General features: G+C 45.1%; 1 protein-coding gene across 1 annotated transcript in view; it reads right to left on the bottom strand.

The window, feature by feature from the left end:
* The window catches only part of TOP3A (DNA topoisomerase III alpha), a 262,802-nt gene that overhangs the window by 63,849 nt on the left and 182,252 nt on the right, over nucleotides 1-16,701 (bottom strand). The window contains exons 10-12 of the mRNA XM_085628981.1: nucleotides 13,945-14,027; nucleotides 8,937-9,144; nucleotides 4,649-4,834 (exon numbers count right to left, since the gene is read on the bottom strand). Coding sequence (XP_085485107.1) covers nucleotides 4,649-4,834; nucleotides 8,937-9,144; nucleotides 13,945-14,027 — 477 coding nt within the window. The remainder of the gene's footprint in view (nucleotides 1-4,648; nucleotides 4,835-8,936; nucleotides 9,145-13,944; nucleotides 14,028-16,701) is intronic.

A 16,701-nucleotide genomic window follows, 5' to 3' on the forward strand; every position in this document is an offset into this window, starting at 1 on the left:
TTAGTGCCACCCATGCAGACTGATGTCAGTTGTTTTCTACGCTGTCCACGCCCTAAGAAACAGTGCCCATCTGCAAATTGTTACAACCAGTGCCCAGATCTCGTGAGTGGGGCCTTTTAGATAGATCCTGCAGTTAGACAGACTACCCACCAAAAAGATGGTCACAGAAGGTAATTAACTTCTTCTAATGTATACTTCTAACCGTAGATTCCTCACATTGTAAATAGATACCAAAGTAATAACCTTCCTAGGGGATGAGTCTGTGAACTAACTCAGACCAAAAATGTCCTCTTTGATGGACCCGACTGTCGAGGCAGTAGTGCTTTGAAAAGGTGTGTACCAAAGCCCACATGGCTGCCTGACAGATGTCCAGGACAGGCACCAAACATGCAAGTGCAGTAGTAGCAGCTTTGCCTATGGTGGAATGAACTCGAAAGCATTCTGGCACCCGCTTTTTAGGCCCTGTATAGCAGAGCTTTATGCAAAGAACAATCCATCAGAAGGTAGCCCATTCTTGCACTGCCTTATCCTTCTTTGCTCCGGAAAGAAGTGTATCGTCCTACCGCAACTCCTTGGTACGATCAATTTAGAAGCGCAATGCTCTTTTAGGATCCAAGCGATGAAATCTTTCTTCCCCCTTAGAGGCATGAGGTGGCGCAAAGAATGCCGGGAGGGTGACAGTCTGACCGACATAAAAAGGAGTGATTACTTTCAGCAGAAAGGAAGTCAGAGTCCTCAAAACCAACATATCAGAGACCTTGATATTCCGAAGTCTGAAGGGACAACAGTACAGTGGCTCAAAAGGGGGTGCACATCAAGAATGTGAGAACTAAGCTCAAGTCCCACTGGGGCATCACAACTAGTTTCAGTAGGAACAAGTGTGTTGCAAACTTTTCAAAAACCTCATCACAACTGGCAATTTAAATACCGAAAGCTGATCCGTCAACCGCCAGAAGGCTGAAAGCACCGATAAGTAGCCCATAACAGTGCCCAAAGCAAGTCCTTGCTGGGTGAGGGACAAAACAAACAGCAAAACATCAGACAAGTTTGCTAGTAGTGGGTCAATTTGGCGGATGCCGCACCAATCTACAAATTTGACCAAATGGTTGACATACACAGATTTAGTGGAGGAATGCCCTGCCGGACAGATGCTCATGCCCAGGAATCCAAGACCATGCTCCCTTGGCCAAATTTGGTGCCACTAGGATGTCTTGGGCCAGGTCGTTCCTGATCTTCTTTAAAAAAAAAAGGGACACAAGAGGCAGTGCTGGGAAGGAATAGAAGAGACATAAGCTTCACTCTAGACAGAAAGTCTCTCCGAGTGGGATCTGCTTTGGAAGCTCCAGTGTGCAGAAGTGCTGACATGGCGCACTCTTGACAGTGGCGAAAAGATTGAGCCATGGATCTCCCCAATGCTGGAGGACTGCCTGTGCCATCTCTGGGTGTAACTGCATTTTTTTGCTCCATTAGACACCTGTGGCTGAGTTTGTCCACCTTGGTATTTAAAGATCCCTGTAGAGAAGTCCGTTGGCCGTCCATTCACCTCCAGAGGTGCAAGGCCTCTGGGCACAGGATCCAAAATCTCACCCTGCGCTGCTTGAAATAGTACTAACTGGCAGTGGTATTTTCCATGAGCACCTGCACCGGCTGTCCTTTGATGGTAGGCAAGAACACTTTCAACACCAAGCAGAGTGGTGTTGACTCTACCTGTGAGACATCTGATCTCCACCTCTACCAAAAGGTCTTACAACCCATTAGTGATGCATCCGTAAAAATGGTCACCTCTAGGTGGGGTAAGGAGAGGGGCATGACACTCACCCAGTTCAAGTCTAGTAGTCACCACTGCAGATCTTCTGAAGTCTCCTTCGAAATCTGGTACAGATTTTCCTGATTATGTGCTCACTGGAATTTCAGGTCGCACTGAAAAGCCCGCCGGTGCCATCAGGCATGTAATACCAGCAGGATGCAGGAGACCAACAATCCCAGCAGTTTCAGTCTCATTTGAACTGGGGCCAAGATAGAGGCTGAAACATCGAGATCATAGCAAGAACAATCTGGACACTCTGTTCAGGGGATAAGGCAGGAAACCATACCATATCCAAAATGGCTCTGATGAAAGGGAGTGTTCGGGAAGGAGTCAGGTGTGACATCGGCTCGCTGAAAAAGAACTCCTGTGATGCTAGGAGGTCCGCCATTGTTTAGAGGTGGTTGATGAATGCCTGGGGCAAGCTCCTTTTCAGCAGCCAGTCGTTGAGGTAGGTGAAGACTGGTATCCTGAGCTCTGTAGGTGTGCAGTGACCACGGCCATCACTTTCCTGAACATTTGAGGGATCCTAGTGTGCCCAAAGGGAACCACAGCAAACGTAAAACACCCTTGGCCCACTGTGAAATGCAGGTTGAGTTGGTGGGCCTGTAGGACAGGGATGTAAAACAAAACGTCCTGCAGGTCCAACACCACCATCCAGTCTCCAGGGCTGACAGGACCGGAACTAGTGTTATCATCTCAAATTTGTACTTCCACAAGAAGGCGCTGAGAGAGTAGAGATCTCAAAAAGAAAGAAGGCCCCTGTCCTCCTTCAGTACGAGGAAGTAGAAAGAGTATCATCCAGTTCCATCTTCCAAGCCAGGACCCTTTCTATGGCCTCTTTGGCCAGAAGGGCTTAGATTTCCTATATTAAGACAGACAGGTGGTCCTCCGTCAGGTGACCTGAAGGCAGTGGAAGGTTAGGTGGGGTACAAATTAAGGGAAGGGCATAGCCTCTGTGGACAATTTATAGGACCCACTTGTCCATTATGATGGCCCGTCGCCCCGGGAGGAAATATCTGATCATGCCTCTGACAGAGGGGTTGTTTGCCAGCAAGAACACACTAAAAAGGTTTTGCGCCTGCAGTCAGCGGAGTGACGGTGGACTGAGCGCACATTACCCCTGTTGATCTTGTGGTATCTGGGAACCGCAGCTTCAGCCACGAAAGGGCTGAAAAGCCTGATGAGCTGGAGGAGTAGTCTGGTGTTGATAGACAGGAAAACCTCTACCATAGACACAAAGAGGTCAACATTTCAGGTGGAATAGCCTTGTGGGAGCAGACAGGCACAATTAATGTGCTGCTGTTCTGCTCTCTTTAACGTGCTCTAAGAAGGAGTCGGCTTTGTCCACAAAAAGGCAGGATCCATCAAAAGGCATGTCCATTAACGATGTCTGGACGACCCTGGAGAAATCTGTGGATCTTATCAGGTGCAGTGATGGAGAGCCTTACAGGTGCCAATGGCATGGCCTAAGCAATCGGTTGTGTCAAGCCCTGAACGTATTACAAATTTTGCCACATCACAAGAATCCCAAAAGGGTGTCAATAACTGCCTTGTTGAAGGGTAGCAGTGGCTCTGTGGATGCCTGACTAGGTTGCAATACTTAAGGTAATATTTTAGTTTTAAGTTACATGGTTGTCAGTCTAGTAGCTCGGTTGCCTTTTCAATGACTACAACGAGCACTTTCTTCATCTGGCGTCAATGGCATCGGTGTAGATGCGAACGGCACTAACAGTTGGTGGCAGTGAAGTGGAAACAAGTACCGAAGTTGGGCTGGACCGGATGTGGATCGAAGGGGCACAGATGGCGTTAAGGGCGGACCGGCCAGTGGAAGTCAGATTAGAGGCCCCTGCAGTACCTTGGGGCCCAGAAACAAGCTAGAGCCTTTAAAGTGCAAAATAACTACAATATAGCCTCCTTGAAGGGATCTACTGTCTGCGATGTCAACGAAGGACCTGGCAGTGCATCAGGACAAGGGATGGAATCTGCTCCAAAGGATAAAGGGAGCGAGACAGAGAGACATGTTTCTTCTTTGACTTACTCAAAGACTTCGACCGAGACGAGGCCCTGCCTCAGGAATTAATTAGGGAACGGGACCTTCCTTTCTACTTTGGTGAAGAGTCTTCTTGTGCTTGGCAATGTGGAATGTTTGGCTTTGCATTCTAGCTTAACTTTCAAGTTCATCTGGGAGCAATTGTCACAGGCCTTGAAGTTAAATTCTGACTCCAGGTACCATGAACAGTATCTGTGCAGGTCTGTCTCTAGATTTATTTTTGACAGTCCCTGCATGGTTTAAACCCTGTTGTTTTTTGGGGGTGAGATTTCCCTTCCACACTGGACAATTTAAGAGAAAACTTCTGGTCCAAAGACCAGGGAGAAGGTCCGGATACGAGACTGAAGGAGTAGAAAGAAAGAAACCGATGTCAGCATGCATTGGTGGCACTAATATGCAGCTCGGCATGACTTTCCGCTGTGGAACGGCGTAGGCACTGGGCCACACGTCACCATCTAACAGCATGCAGAGGCACAGTTTTAAAGTTTTTGGATCAAGTATAACACATGCAGGAGTATTGACAAGGTGAGGAATCTTTAGTTAGATGTATCAATTAGAAAACGCATTTTCAGCATGACATACAATTAAAAAAACATGAGTTCTGCATTCTACATTTACAACACATGCAGATCACTGTGAACCACGAACACTGCTCATCTAGTCCTTTAGTGATATACCAGCAGATTCCAATGTCATAATTAATTTTGTGAAGTAAAACCCCCACCATATTTTTTGTCACAAACAATTCAGCAAACGTCACCTCCCTATAAAAAGGCAAGGCAATTGCTCACCTTGGTGTTCCACTTGTCATAGGGATAGACGTCCAGATAGTTCCTGGCAATGATCATCAGTCCATGAGCAACAAAGCGTTCTGCGGCAATATCAATCTCAACCGTGGTCTCCTGCCCTTGAGCATCTTGAGAGCAGCAGGCCAGGAAATGGCGAACAATGAACTCGTATATCCTCTGATCATTCCCCTTACATTATTTGGAGGGAAAAAAAAAAGGAGTTTAGGAATCGTTGCAGGGTCACAAAAAAGGCAAAACGGAGAACAACGTTCTTTGTGTGTTGTGGAATTTAACACTGCGACTTTGCAAATTGTGTCCCTGATATCGATAAGTCAAAGTATGTTTCACAAGAAAACAACCTTGTATGTTCAGAGTTTGGCTTAAATTATATTCATTTTTGTATTTGAGCAGCAATTAAACTATTGAATCCTTAAGTAGTATTGCGCAATATACGACCACATCCGGTAAAGATAACATTATCTAAAACAATGGACTAAAATATACCACCTAGCACAGACTGGTTGACTTTACCAAACAATAATTTCTCTGCATGAGGAAATAGCAGAATATGGAGGGATCATCTATTAAAGACCCCACTAATCAAACACAACAAAATGGCTACCAACAAACTATTAACCCTCAAATTTAAGAGACTATCAGACTTAAACTGGTCCAGTTTCACTACCTGCCAATGATCTATTTAGTGCCGCTAATGCACAATAACATCCACCAGGAGAGATCATCTGCCCGTGTGAGATGCGAAACAATAAAGGCAGACTTCTTGCATATATATAACACAGAGTTGCCCCTGCAAACATTGCTTTTAGTCAGGGGTCATGGAGCACATGAAACCACACTGGGAAATTACCTGTAATGACACAAAAAACTGCCTAGTGGAAGTGATGCTGGATACAAAAAGGTCAACTGAAACATACATTTGCTGCATTGGGTAATACCCTATCAAAAAGGCTAATTTCAGTACAATGGTTGAGACCCCAGGCTCCATGGTTGGGCAGCAGGTTGAGTGACCCAACAGAATGGACTATAGCTGAGGAGATGCATTTGAATAATACGAGAAAGGACAACTGTAGTAGAGGGGGTACCGAAGATTCAAGCGATAGATAAGACAGGGTTACAATGGGTTCCTGAGGACAGATGGGAGTTTGTGAAAGTATGTCTGTGTTTCAACACTACGAGATATGAAGCTTATTGTCACCGCAACTTTGTTTACTCTATATGCAATAAAAAGATCTTTAAAAAAAAAGAAACATACACAAGACCTTTGTGAATCTGAAAGGAAGGGAGTGTAAACAAATTGGAGCACCTCAGACAGTTGGAAATGGGGGTAGAAATAGAGGTGGGAGAATGGACGAACCTATTGCAAGAGTCCATCATGATATTAGGCAACCAGTATGCTACCATGTGACTGCGTGCATCATGAGAGATTCCAAGAGACAGCAGAGCTCACTAGTTAGTAAGTGGCATATATCTAAGGAAACCTATGAAATGTTTCTTTATTTAATCACTGAGAGAGGGACTCACCAGGAATCACCAGATCCAAGGAGCTGCTGACATTGTCTGTACATGGTCGAGGTGTTTTGAATGTTATTACAGTTATGTGAATTTTAGCATTGTCAGTTCCACAATGTGACAGTAAGTTTTGAAATTTTAAAAAAACGTTAAAATTAATTAAAAAAATATAAGTGAAAGCTATTGGGTAGCACTTTAGTGGCAATACTAGGAAGAGGAGCCCACAGATTTGACAGCAAAAGGCAGAATATGGGTAACACCTCCAACGCTCAGTGCATGGAAGAAAGTCATGGACTGGTGCATGTTGCAAGAGAAGACAGTCTATGTGGCCCGGGGTTGCCCCCGGAAATGGATGGCAATTTGGTCAAAATGGAATGAGTACCGCGGCAACCTGTGTGAACCTCCCTTGATCCCTTCCCTTGACGAACCAATTAACACCTTAGTGATTTATGTATTGTTACCATCTTGTGTGCTATGACATCGGAAGTGGTGATATTTGTATAAGAACCTGTAGATGCAACACTGTAAAAGTTATGAATCCCTGTGTGTATTGACCAACAAGCTTACGTTTGCCAATAAACAGAGTTATTAAAAAAAAAAATACTAGGAAGAGGATTGTTATAAATGGGCTTTTAAAAAAAATTCAACCGTAAATGTATGAAGCGGATCTCTCCTACAAAATCTGTGGCCGGTTTGTTCAGTCTTCCTTTATGCATCTTGAATAACGTCATGACCACGCGTTCCATCTTCTAACATGATGTAAGGGGGTCTTATAATTCATAGAAAAGAGATCCTTTTGAGGGCTGGCAAGTGAAAACAGCATAGCTTGAGTGCAATCTCTGCTGACCTCCTGGAAAGAACAAGCTCCATTTGTCACGGACCTGTATTGGATTTCTCACGTCTATTTCTTTTTTTAATTATGCGTGCTGACGGTACATGTGAGAATATCAATAGAATCAGAACTATGTATTAGTGCACTACAGATACACAAGCACACATCACAGCAACTCTTGGAAGTGCCAGAGCGGTCTGAAGACCGAAGACACAAGATTATCTGCACAATTTACATTAGTTAACTTCTGCATTTTGTGTTGGAAGACAGTAAATGACTAAAACTTTCAGCAGGTGTCCTGCTCAGCAATGTCAATATTTGTCTGTAAATTCCCCAGTCCGTTCAGTGAGTGCAAGCAGCTGCTCTGACCCAAGTTCAGAAGAGCCAGATAGGCCATGAATTGTTCTTTTCAATGACTTATCACACGCAACATATTTCCAAGTTACTGTCTTCAGTTGTTCTGAACCAGACCCGTCATTACACAGACACACCAATGCCTGGCCTGGAAACCAGATCTCAACTCTTCATATGTCACCTCAGCATTCATCTCCCTTTGTGCCACAGGGGGGAATTTCCAATCGCCAGGCATTTAAAGATAGGAAGGTTCTGGCAGAGTCAATCACTTGAGAGGCCTGCTGCCGTCATTCAGTAGTTAGGTACCCAAACGTGTGACTAGTTCAGAATTCTACTTGCATTTCAGCAACACTCAGCCTTTCAGAAGTCTAAACTGACTATGCGAGTAAAACAGAGATGGCATTCCCTGGTCTTTCGCGTTCTGGCCTAACTAGGAAGGGACTTCTCCCTAATGCAGTATCCCAGGTAAAAAAGCCTAGTTTGATTATGGACAATGATTTGCACTTGAGGGACAGTGTGTATTCTGTAGTCTCTGCCCATTTCTTACAGGTGAGGTTTCGAAGAATATTCTGCAATTTTAACCCCCTAAACTTTGAGCTTGAGTGGGTGTCTAGCATGTTGTTCGGGCTGGACTGGACATTTGAGCCTGCATAGACCATTCGGAAATGTCAGAAAACTCTCAAAATGGAGTCTGATCTTCAATTTGTAAAAGCTTGAACATGTCTAAGCTGCCTGGTGTAGCCTTCACTGGCAGCCTGTGGCCCTCCCTATTGAATTCAAGATCCTTAGTCTCATGCAAGAAGCATTTCTAAACCAGAAAACAAATGACTATCTATCCAAACAACATCATTACATCCCAACTCGCCTATTTCTTCTGAAACTTTGTGTCGGCTAATCACCCCCTTTTCTGGAGAGATCAGCTCAAAAACTAACCTTTTTCTGTCCAAGCACCCCAGCTGTGGAATCAGCTACTTATGTCCTTGCATTCAATTAGCAGCCACAATTGTTTCCAAAAGGCTCTTTGGATAAATCATCGGGTGTATCTTGTGGTGAAAGTACTATATTAAGTATTTCATACAAATTCAAATTAGTGGGTGTTTACTCGAGATGAATTTGTTGAATTGCTAGTGTGTAGGTGATTAACAGCTCAATGGATTTAACTGCACTATTCATGGTCTATTTAATACTTCACAATTTAGCCAATTTGCACTTTTATTTCAAAACAATTCTCTAGTGAGCAGACAAAGAAGAAACACGAGTTGTTCTAGTTGTTTTGAACTAAGTACAGTGATCATAACATTTTAAGGATTGCAAGGTGTATGTAGACAAGGGAGAGCATTTGACAGCAAGGGGAAACTGGGTAAGGAATGAAACAAAGTAAATGAGGGATAGCAAAGCGGTGAAAGGCAGCACAAAATCATGATTGTGATTGCACTTAAAACTGTACTTAAAACACATTCTTCCCACTCTCCATCAATAGGATACACTGGTGCGGCACCAAATGACTGGTGGCAGAAATCACATCAGCGTAACAAACACGTATGTCATGCACTGGTCTGTGCTCCATACACCTACCTGCAGATTGTCGGTGTACTTGGTAGGGTGGATTGGGGGGTGGGCCTGATCAGACTTGCTACCGTTTCGCGGGGTTGGCCCACCTCTGTCAAGAATCCCCTGAGCAAATGCCCCCCACTGGGGATTTGGGGTCTGCTGCTGTACCAAGGGAGTCAAATTTAGGTCCTGAGGGAAAATGTTGGTTTCTGTTCGAGGGTAGCTGATGAACCTTAAAAGAAATACAAAGATAACAAGATTGCTATCTGCCAACAAGATGCTACAAACAGCAACACTATGGTGCTTTACATCGTAGGATGTTTGAGCCTTGTAATTCTGAGTTCTCTGCTCTACTACCAAAATCACCATCTTGATGTTTACAACGCCTGTACTGGGCCATCAGAGGCTTGACTAAATCCCTACGATGCAAGTGCTGTATTGTTGCCTACAAACTATGGAACTCATCCCAGTTCAGAATGTCCCTCCTTTCTCTAAAGCTGGTGTGGAACCTTGCTTTTCAGCTGGTCATAACACTGTGTAGTAAAGTTCCCAGTCAGTTAGGAAGAAAGGGGACAGGGGAATAACAATGCCACAATCAACACAAACGCAATATTTCTTAATGTATTGCTTACTTTGACAACAGTCCGGTTATTTACCAAAATAGAAAAGGGATTTCAGATGACTCTTCCTAAAAGAATGTTTATTAAATATTTATAGTAAATGGACCCCAAACCCTTTTATGAACACCAAATGGGTTTCTTCTCCTGACTGCTGTTGCCAATTATTCAGATACCCTACACATAATCTAAGGAAACCTCCACACAACTTCTCACTAGGCCTGGGCGGTGAACTCTGCTCCGTTCGCGGAGTTTTCACAGAGCTCGAGGAGTGCAGAAAACTCCATTCCGCGTGGTGCAGCGGAGTTTTTTCCCCGCTCGCCAACTGTAAGTTAGCTAGCGCGAGCTGCCGCTCGGGTAGAATTTCTAATTGAGCGGCAGGAAGATCACAGCGAACGGCAGTTTGCACTGCACTCGTGGAACTACACCGAGTTTTTTATGTCACTTCGCGGAGTTCCGCTATGCGGAACTCCACCCAGGCCTACATCTCACACCTATGGAGAAGAGCAATACCGACAGACAGATCATTAGAAGACAGGAAATATTGGGTAACAACATTAATAAAGGAAAGGATGAAAAAAGAAAAAGCATACCAATATCCAATGAATATCCCTTATTACAGAGAACTTTCCAAAAATAGAACAAACGGGGTATCCTTCAAATCAAAGTGACAAACCTGGAGAAACAACACTCAAAATCCATCTCCACGCAGCAAGATGTGAGCCAACGAAGCTCTGCACATTTGTCTGTATTCCCCCGAGATTCCCCGAGATTCCCACTGGAAATTCTTGGGTTCTATAAATGTGGATCTGATCACACTTAGTTTTGTGTCCTTACATTTTGGGGATTTAGGGGGTTCCTGGAAGGTTTTGTGGAAACCAAAGAGGGAAGAAGAACCGTTTACCCAACCTGCTCACACAGACTGTATGGAGACATGAAAACAGCGCTCTATGCTATCTGGAAAAAAACATATATATACTACAGAGAAGCGAACCAAGAGTATGCCTTCATGGTGACTAGACTGGTTGATAGGTGAACATGTGGCTCCATCAGCTAGCAGCAAAAGGAAAAGGTTTTCCCCCTCTGGGTCTCCTGTGAGGGGAGACAACAATTAACTTCCTCCAAGCTGTGGAAGCAACTAAAATGTGAGCGTTTTCATTAGGTGTAGGAGCCACAGCCTTTTCACACAGGAAAAAGAACGATCAGGGAACAGGTGCTTTGTTGAACTGAAGAAGAACTTACCATGGGTGTACTTCAGGACCAGGAGAAGTTACTGACAATCTCAAATTACAACCGTCTCTGCCCATGCACTCATTGATTACACCTAAAGACAGGCTCAGCGAAAGTATGTGCTCCTCCTGGATACTGTCCGGACAGTGACACCAGCAGTTCTGCAATACCTCACAGCCATTGAGCCCTACCATAGTGACAGCCAGCTTCAACCTAAGCTCCTACAACAGTGGTACCCTCAGCATGGTAGGGCTTTTGAGATGAACAATAAGATTGGTAGATATTACCACAGTGAAGACCCAGAGGGGGAAGTGTAATTGGGGAGGAGGTGTAGAAGAGATGCAGGGAGTGACCAAAAACGAAAACACATTTCTAATGGGGACAAAGAGATGTCAGGCAGATGAAAAGGGTGCCGCTGATTAAACATATGCACAATCTACATAAACTGTTTATGGGGCCAATACTGGACAGAGTACTACTCAGAACACGAACAGCCAGTGTATTATGCCATCACTGAAATAATAAACAAACCAAGGCCCAGCAAGGTACAAGGCAGTAATAAATGAGTCCAGGACAGGACTACCACACCTCCTAAGAGTGGTATGAGATTCACACAACTCTATATCCCATGCCAAAGACAGATAAAGGGAATGCAAATGCCAACAAAAATGACATCTTAACTAAAAACTGTGGTGCAAATAGCATACGACTACCAAGTTAGAAGAGGGAAAGATCAAGAGAAAGAATCAGATGGAACAAGAATAGTGAGCCTAAAAACAACAATGAAAGAGCTCAAATAAGCCTTTAGACTTAAGTAAAGAATAATGTTAACAAACAGTAGCTAGGTAAGTTAAACTCATGGAAACTGAGATAACAGCGCAGGCGCTAGTCATAAGAGTGCCAGACAGGGAACAATGACTAAATGACATCCACAAACAAAATATTCTGCGGGTTAAAACACTGATTGACCAGCTCAAACAAAAAAAACCAGATTGGGTGACAAGACAGTGGAGAGATCAAAATGACCATAAACAGTAAAATATCATACCTTATAGGAAAAGATGAAACAGTGATGCTGTGGGAGAGATTTATTAAAAAACAATGTCACTGCACCTATCAGTCACCAAAGGCTACTTGTGATGCATGAATATGCCTGGTTTTAGACAGGACAGTAAATGACACATTTAAAATGGGGTCCAAACTTAAATATAAAGGAAAGATCACCTTTACAGTGATTCTCATACTCATAATTCTAGCTCTCCCTCCTTCACGAATGGCTTGAAATTGCCATACTGCTGGCTGCACTTGAAAAAATTCTTAGCAAAAATAAATAAATAAAAACACCCAAAACGTTGTCCTTTAGGAACTGTAGTGCACCAATCTTCGGGACCCCTGTGCAAGAACATCAGTTCTTTAGAAGTTTATGATCAACCATCACACCAGGTTTCTACATGCTTTATCAGACATGAAATACCATCTCACACCATATGCTGATTTAGGTTGTTTCTCTGTGGGTGTCAAATGAGGCACAGCAAGGACTAAGAGTACTGGAATCAAAACGAAAGTACTGGTCTTTCTCTGCTTCCAAATGGAAACTGATTCCAGAGATTAAAACAACTGGTGCAAAAAGAGAGCATATTCCCAGTTAGGCCACATCTATCGGAGAATCATCCTTGCAAAAAGCATGTAGAGTAGTCCACAATGATAACCAACAAATGTTTGCAATATAAACATATCTTGGGATGCCTAGAAAATTGCATAAAATCTCAGAGGAACTGCACTCCTAAGGTCCCAACACTTGTAAATGCAACCAGGTGATCATAAATGTAAACGCTCTGTTGCCCGATGCTAGGCACCATATGACACAAACAGATATTCAAAGATTATGAAGGGCTTTGACCTTTCCAGGTGTAAATATTTAGAAATATCAAGACCACTATGCTTGGTAAAATCTCTTCAGCTGAATAAGTTCATAAGGAATGGCTTGAGATCTTCCTTTTATATGTTATACATGTTTGATCTAGGCTTGATAATAAACCTCCTATATTAGCCTAGCTGAGGCATATATTCTCAGCATGTTAATTGAGACGGATGGCGCAAGTTTGCCCTACAATTGGGGTTTAGAACGTTTTCCCTCCTGTCTTAAATTCCAAATCCATGTAAGGTAAACTTTCAGGCACCAGAATTTCAGGGACAACAATGTTAGGGAGTAGTGAGAAAACCCTGCCTTGAGAGAACCAGATGATCCTGGACCTGTTGAGGCAACTAGGTCGCTCATCCAGAGGAACAGGAGTCCTGTGAGCCATAATAGGTGTAACCAAAACAGAGCTTTCAAAATTTGCCCAGAGTTGCTGGATATCTTAAAATTCAGACAGCGAGGAAGACTGGGGAAAATGCATTAAGAAATGTCCTCAATTAATCAAAGAGAAGAGCATCCCTAAAATTGGAAGGGCTGCACCTACAGAGGTAAGCACAGCGTGGAAAAACAAGAGCCTGTTCAGTGCTGAATTTACCTGTGTATGTTTGAAAACAAGCATGGACAAGTTCTATACTATTTGCTAATCTGTACATAGTGTCACAAAGAACATGGTCCTGACCTTGTGCCATTAGCAGACCACTGACTGTGTGACTTTTATTATATGCATAAAAATTATATTATTGATAAATGGTCACTGGCACAAGAATCACTACTTGTGAGCAATAGTGCTCTGTCAAAGACAATCAAATGATTGGTGTGTGTTCTTTCTTGCCCTCAACAACTAAGATAGAGCGGACAAGATCTCTGATCAGAAGATTTTACTGGGCTCCAATGTGTAATATAGGGACTTAATATTGGTCCTTGGGATTTACATGGAATTTGCTGGTCTCATTTGAATCTCAGAAGAGCCATGTTCATTCTCATTCTCCCACTGTATTTTTTGCACTAAAGTTGTGGCTACTGTTTAGAACATGTATGTGGCTTTCTATAGCACAGTCAATTTAAGATTTGTGGTGGCACTGTGCATATTTAGTTATTAATAGTTGATAAATCTGATTAATAAAGACTTCCATTAGTGAGATATATTGTGAAGTTCAGGCTCTTCATCTTTTAGGTTAACAGTTAATGGTTTGAGGCAACACTCAAAAAGCAATGCAAGAGGTTTAATTCACAATCTTTTCTTTTTTTGGATTACAAAAATAGTTACCCTTGTGTATACAACTTCTCAGCAATCTTCATTGTCTCCTTAGCACTGATCTTCAGTTTGCGGGAGGCCAGTTTTTCCAGCTCCTGTTCAAGTGTGGTAATACAGAAAAATATATTACTTACTTTTTCAAATATCACTCAGAACACTTAATTTCTATGATTAGATGTTTAAATGAAGGTGGAAACCGCATACCCTTCACCAGCGAGCATAACATGGGAGAGGAAAGTTAAGACTAAACTCCTGGAACTGCGCTCAAGCATGTCCCTATACCCAAAGCCACTGCTGAATCCGATTACTTGGAAGACCTTCAAACGAAGTCCTTGGTCATCTGGTGCGTAGTTGATTCAGCAGATAATATGGCCACAAATTTAGTAAAAACAGGCACCCTGAGGGGCGTGGCTTGCGACCAACAAAAATGGCCGCAGCCTTAGAGGGCTCCTGACATTAATCCGCAATCTGCACCATCGAGGATAGACGGCGGGGGCACCGCTACATCTCCGGCGGCAGCTACCGAAGTTTTGAGGAAAAACGCGTTAGGGAAGCCGCCGAAGACTGAGGGGCGGCGCTGAGGCCTAGACCCTGCAGTGAAGCCGGGACCTGACGTGCCAGTAACAGCCGCCCACTGAAAGGGTGCGACCGGCAGATCGAGCATCGGCCGGGGACGAAGTGCGGACGCGAAACCCAGGAGCAACGGGACCGCATCCGCCTGGACCACCAATCAGCACGGAGGTGAGGCAGCATTGGGGGCCCAAGTCGCTGCAGGTCCGGGGCGAGAGCCGAGGGACAAGAGGATTGAGGGAGAGCTCCGGCAAGACCTATTATAACGGGCACAAAGCGGCGTACGGCGACGCATGGCGGAGGGAGGCAGATGTCGGCGGCCCACTGGTAACTGAAGACGGCGGCATGCGGGGGATCGCATCTGCCGCAATACACTCAACGCTGCGGGCGGCTGTGGCCCTGCATTGGCGGTGACGCCACAGAACTGTAATAAGGCAGAGGCGCGGCGTGGAGGGCCCGATGGTGCGAAATTGCCTCAGGGAGCAGAGAAACAACGATTAATGGCCATATAAGACGATCGCCGGTGGTGGGGGACCACTAGCTTGCCAGACAGCAATTGCAGATACAGCCACAGAGACACTTGGATGCTGCATGGAATAAATTTACAGTGCTAGTCTGCTGAAAACTAAAGACCCTTTCTCTAACCCTTGCAGGCTGCTCCCCAGCAGGCAAAAAGCCGGGACACACTAAGCCACAAACGCGGCGCAATTTACAGGTGATCAGAAGCGCAGCTAGACGTCACTAACGGAGAGCGACAGATACTTACCCCCAAGGTTGGTCAAGCGCGGACGGTGGGTGACATACGCGGTCTTCTTCAAGCCACCTGAGAGGGATCCACCCTCCTGCACCTCGGAGCGCCATGAGCGGCAGAGGACAGAGATCGGTGCATAGCAACCGAATAGACAAGTATGCTATCGCTAAAGAACAGCAGGAGGCGCTCCGGCACGACACTGAGCGCTACAAACAGCCAACAGCCAGGACACCTTAAAGAGATCACCCTACATGATGTGATGACCATGCTTCAGCAAATGCAAACCTCCATTGGCACTATATCTTGCGAAATAACGCTGCTTAGAGCGGACATTTCCAAAATGAGCAAGAGAATGGCAGAGGTCGAAACCACCACGGCAGCCCTCTCAACGGACACAGCAACCATGCAGCGGCAGGTATGCCAACTAGAACTTACAACCAAGCAGATGGCGGAGAAACTGGACGACCAAGAAGGGCGGTCGCGGCGCAATAACGTCCGCCTGATAGGTGTGCCGGAAAGCGTCAAAGGGCCAGCACTTGATCTCTTCGTGGAAGAGCTGATTCAAACACAACTACAACCTCGTGGACTCTCCAAATTCTTTTCGGTGGAAAGTGCCCATCGAGTCCCGGGTGGACGACCAAAACCGGGAGCCCCCCGCGACCTATTCTTACGCGACTATTCAACTTCAGAGACCGAGACGCGTTCCTGCAGGCGGCCCGGGTTGCACCACCCCTACGGATTGACAACAGCGAGGTGTCCCTCTATCCGGACTACACAGCTGCAGTCACTAAACAATGGCGCTATTTTACAGATGTCGAACAAGAGCTCCGCAATAGAGAACTCAAATATGTAATGCTCTTTCCGGCAAAGCGGAGAGTCGAAGCAGAAGGCAGAAGCTGGTTTTTTGCATCGCCGGAGGAGGCACAGGACTGGCTGGAGGGTTGGCACCCGGCCAAAGGAAGCAACAGACAGGGGGCAAGCCGAAGACAACCTTCGCAAACTGCCCTGCCCGTGGTGATGGAGGGATCGGCAGGGACAAACGCTGGTGCAGAGACCGGAAGTGACGCTGAGTTGCATTCGGGGTGAAGTATCTAAAGGCCATGAGATGTGATCCAAGCTATGTTGTCGCATCAGGGTTTACCTCTGCATCACGCCAGGATCTCACTAAGGATCTACGGACCCGGATACCAGACGGCGGAAGGGTCTACGAACTTGTAGGTTATAGACAAAGACTACAATGGATTCTGAGAAGCGGTGCCTGAATACTATACCTCAGATGGGACAGAAGCAAGGTGCAGATTGCGCATCATAGACTACGAGGACATTCTCGGGGGTGCGTGGGGGTCACAGAGCGACTCTCCCCCCCTTACGCAAGTACACAGTTATGGGACTAAAGCACTCTGCTGAGTTGGGGTGGCGGGTAGTTTTAAATCCGCTAGGCAGGGAGG

The sequence above is a fragment of the Triturus cristatus genome, chromosome 10, assembly GCF_964204655.1.
Source record: "Triturus cristatus chromosome 10, aTriCri1.1, whole genome shotgun sequence".
In the NCBI taxonomy this organism is placed as follows: Eukaryota; Metazoa; Chordata; class Amphibia; order Caudata; family Salamandridae; genus Triturus; species Triturus cristatus.